Source organism: Lactuca sativa, chromosome 8, assembly GCF_002870075.4.
Source record: "Lactuca sativa cultivar Salinas chromosome 8, Lsat_Salinas_v11, whole genome shotgun sequence".
Lineage (NCBI taxonomy): Eukaryota > Viridiplantae > Streptophyta > Magnoliopsida > Asterales > Asteraceae > Lactuca > Lactuca sativa.
In genome coordinates, this window is record NC_056630.2 from 117,622,555 (window position 1) to 117,625,995 (window position 3,441).

The 3,441-nt window shown below is 34.8% G+C and overlaps 1 protein-coding gene across 1 annotated transcript; it reads left to right on the top strand.

The window, feature by feature from the left end:
• Nucleotides 1–200: 200 nt before the first annotated feature.
• LOC122195407 (secreted RxLR effector protein 161-like) lies at nt 201–932 on the top strand. The gene has a single exon (XM_042897287.1). The coding sequence runs from the start codon at nt 201–203 to the stop codon at nt 930–932; it is 732 nt and encodes a 243-aa protein (XP_042753221.1).
• Nucleotides 933–3,441: the final 2,509 nt, after the last annotated feature.

The window sequence follows — 3,441 nt, forward strand, 5'->3', positions numbered from 1 at the left end:
GCAATGATATGGACATGATTCAATACACCAAGTCTCAAATCCACCACAGATTTAGCATTAAAGACCTCGGCACCTTGAAGTATTTTTTGGGAATCGAAGTGGCTCGTACGAAGGAGGGTTTAGTCCTTAGTTAGCGAAAATATACTTTGGACATTTTAGAGGACAGTGGCTTGCAAGGTTGTCGTCCAAGTGGGTTTCCCATGGAACAAAATCTAAAACTTGATAAGAATGAGGAAGAAGAAAAGGTTGATGTTGGTAAATACAGGCGATTGGTTGGGCGATTGTTATATTTGCAAGCCACACGCCCGGATATTTCTTACTCTGTTAACGTGTTAAGTCAATTTGTCTCCAACCCTAGACAAAATCATATGAATGCGGTTACTCGTGTCTTAAGATATTTAAAAGCCACCCCGGGTCAAGGTATTTTGATACCCCGCCAAGGAGGCCTGAAACTAGTCTCTTACTGTGATGCCGATTGGCTTGGATGTCTCTTTTCAAGACGTTCTCGCACCGGGTACTTGCTCCTCCTTGGTGGTGCTCCCATATCTTGGAAGTCGAAGAAACAATCAGTTGTTTCCCGTTCATCGGCTGAAGCGGAGTACAGGGCAATGGCTAGCACAGTCAGCGAAATATTGTGTGTTCGATCATTGCTTAAGGAACTTTGCGAAGCACCTACGGAAGGAACTACTCTATTTTGTGACAACTTAGCTGCCAAACACATTGCTAACAATCCAGTTTTTCATGAAAGAACGAAGCATGTAGAAATGGATTGTTATTTCGTCCGAGAGCGAGTTGATTCAGATGAAATACGTCCCATGCACATTAATACCACGGGTCAAATAGCCGATCTTCTTACCAAGCCATTAGGAGCTCAGCAACTTCGAAACTTACTTGTCAAGTTAAGCATGCAAGATTTACACGCTCCAACTTGAGGGGGAATATTGGAACGAATATTTCTTAGCCGATAGTCATTATCTTATTAATCAGTTTTTCATATTTATCCTTTATTATCTTTTATGGTTTCCTTTGATTAAGGATTGTTTAGTTTTGGCTTTCTGGATTGTATTTAAAGAACTGTTTTATTGGCTTGGTGATAATAAGAAAATACGTTCCATTCCATCTCTCTGATTATCAAAATCTACAGATTGTGGTAAATCAAAGCCTACATTTTTAATGATCATTCTGAAATAAGATATCCATACGTATTATAACAACATATAACCACATACATTACAATAATAAAGAGGGTAGATTAGTTTGTACGTATGTATGAGACTTAGTTTTCATATACATATAATCAAATACATTACACTATACAACATATATAAACAACACATACGCACTAATCATTTAAGGAAAACATATAACAGAAATAAATAAAGAAATATTTCATATACATATAAGACAAAATGAATATGAGGTTGTTATATACATAAGCTTAGGTGTTGAACCCAATATTTCGTAGTTTTGATTAAATTGATAACTAACAACTTTTTAGTAGGCCTAACAATTGAGTTGGGTTCGGGTTGGCGGGTCACGGGTTGACGGGTCAGAAAACATAAACTCAACCCAACTGTTATAATATATGGGTTGACGGGTTGGCGGGTCACGGGTTGGTGGGTTGAAAACCTCAACCCAACCAAACTCATATAGCCCGTTTAAGTATATGGGTTCGCGGGTTCACAAGTTAATGAGTCAAACCCAACCCATATAACCCGTTTAATAAATAAACAACACATTTTAAAAAATGAGGTTTTTTCAACATAAATTCATAAAATGATTAAAATAATTAGCATAAAAAAGGTTTTCAACATAAATTCATAAAGTCAATAACATCCAAATAAAAATGTAAAATGAAAACATTTGTAGAAAGTGGATATGCTCTTCGTTCGGACTCGTGAAATAATGAGCATGCATTTTTTCTTTTTCTGATTAACGAACCGCAAATACAGATTAGTCACATACAAATACGGAAGGAATACAATCAGATAAGCCAACCCAACCCATGAAATAAACGGGTTGGCGGGTTGACAGGTTGGCAGGTCAAAAATCTCAACCAAAACTCATCTATTTTCGAGTTGGGTCAGTGTCGGGTTACGAGTTGGATCGAAAGTTGCCACCCCTACATTTCAGTGATATTTTACTCTTCAATGTTTTAAACTAAATAAGTAACTATCCTTATTTTTTCCCTTCCATGTATTACAAGAGATAACAAATTATTTGCTAGAAGGAAGATTGTTCTTCAAATTGAGATTCCCATGCCATATGTTTCCTTTATGAATTGATGAACATTATATTTTTATTTTCTAAGGGTTTTCTACATAATTGATGCTATGGATGAATTAGAAGTGGAAAAGGAAGCCAATTTTATAGGTCATGGTGTGTGAAAGAATGAAATAACCACAAACATTCGACGGCACAGTTAAGGAAGTGGCAAGAGGAATCAAAGGTGAAATAGCATCAGCCAGTTAATTCCGATGGAATAGCCTAGTGGCTACAAGCTACAACAACAAAAATAAACAATTAGGGGTGGATTTATGCCTAAGGTATATAACAACTCCTATTCACTATCCCATACATATAACCAAATTCATTACAATATACAACATTAACCCTAAATCTTAAACCATAACTAAATGTTAAACCATAACGAAATATAATATATTTTGAAATATTCTCTAAAGCTAAAACCTAAACCATAATTAAATACAATCAATATTAAATAAGTCTCGAATATGCTATTCCATACTAATCCGTAATAGTTTGGATGAGCTTTATGTCATGTTTCAACGGTCCAGAATCTCTAATGAATCTAATTTATAGCATGTCAAATTCAAAATACATCTACTTCAAATCTCACCAACTCCAGAAAATACATTGGAATGTTGTGTTCCCGACAAGTTGGTTAATATTTAATATGAGATAAATATGGTCGTTTTGTTAATTACCTTTTTTATAGTGGTTAGATTAATAAAGGGTAAATGTTTTTTTACCCAACAAACTTGTTATGTTTGTTTTAAAAGGTCACTTAATTTTTTTTTTCCACATTAAGGGAATGAAGTCCGAGTTTACCATTTTAAAAGGCCCCTATTTAACTTGATACCGGGTAACCTGGACAAATATGGTGATGTATGTTTGATAAATGAAATTAACACTAAAGAGCTTTGATGTTGGCATAATTATTCTTTCAAGCATTTTGTCGAACATCTTCTATGCATTGCTTATCTCTCTCTCTCTCTCTCTCTCTCTCTCTCTCTCTCTCTCCAAAAATTAATGCATGTAAATCCATCTTGTCTTCATCAATTTAGAAAATAAAGGAAAATGAGATTACGGAGATTAGATAAGTGATGTTGATAAACTCAGTTTCCAATTTTCCAATGAAGTTTTATTGGAAAATGGAACTCGAAGAGCATTCATAACAACAATCTGTAGATGTTTTCT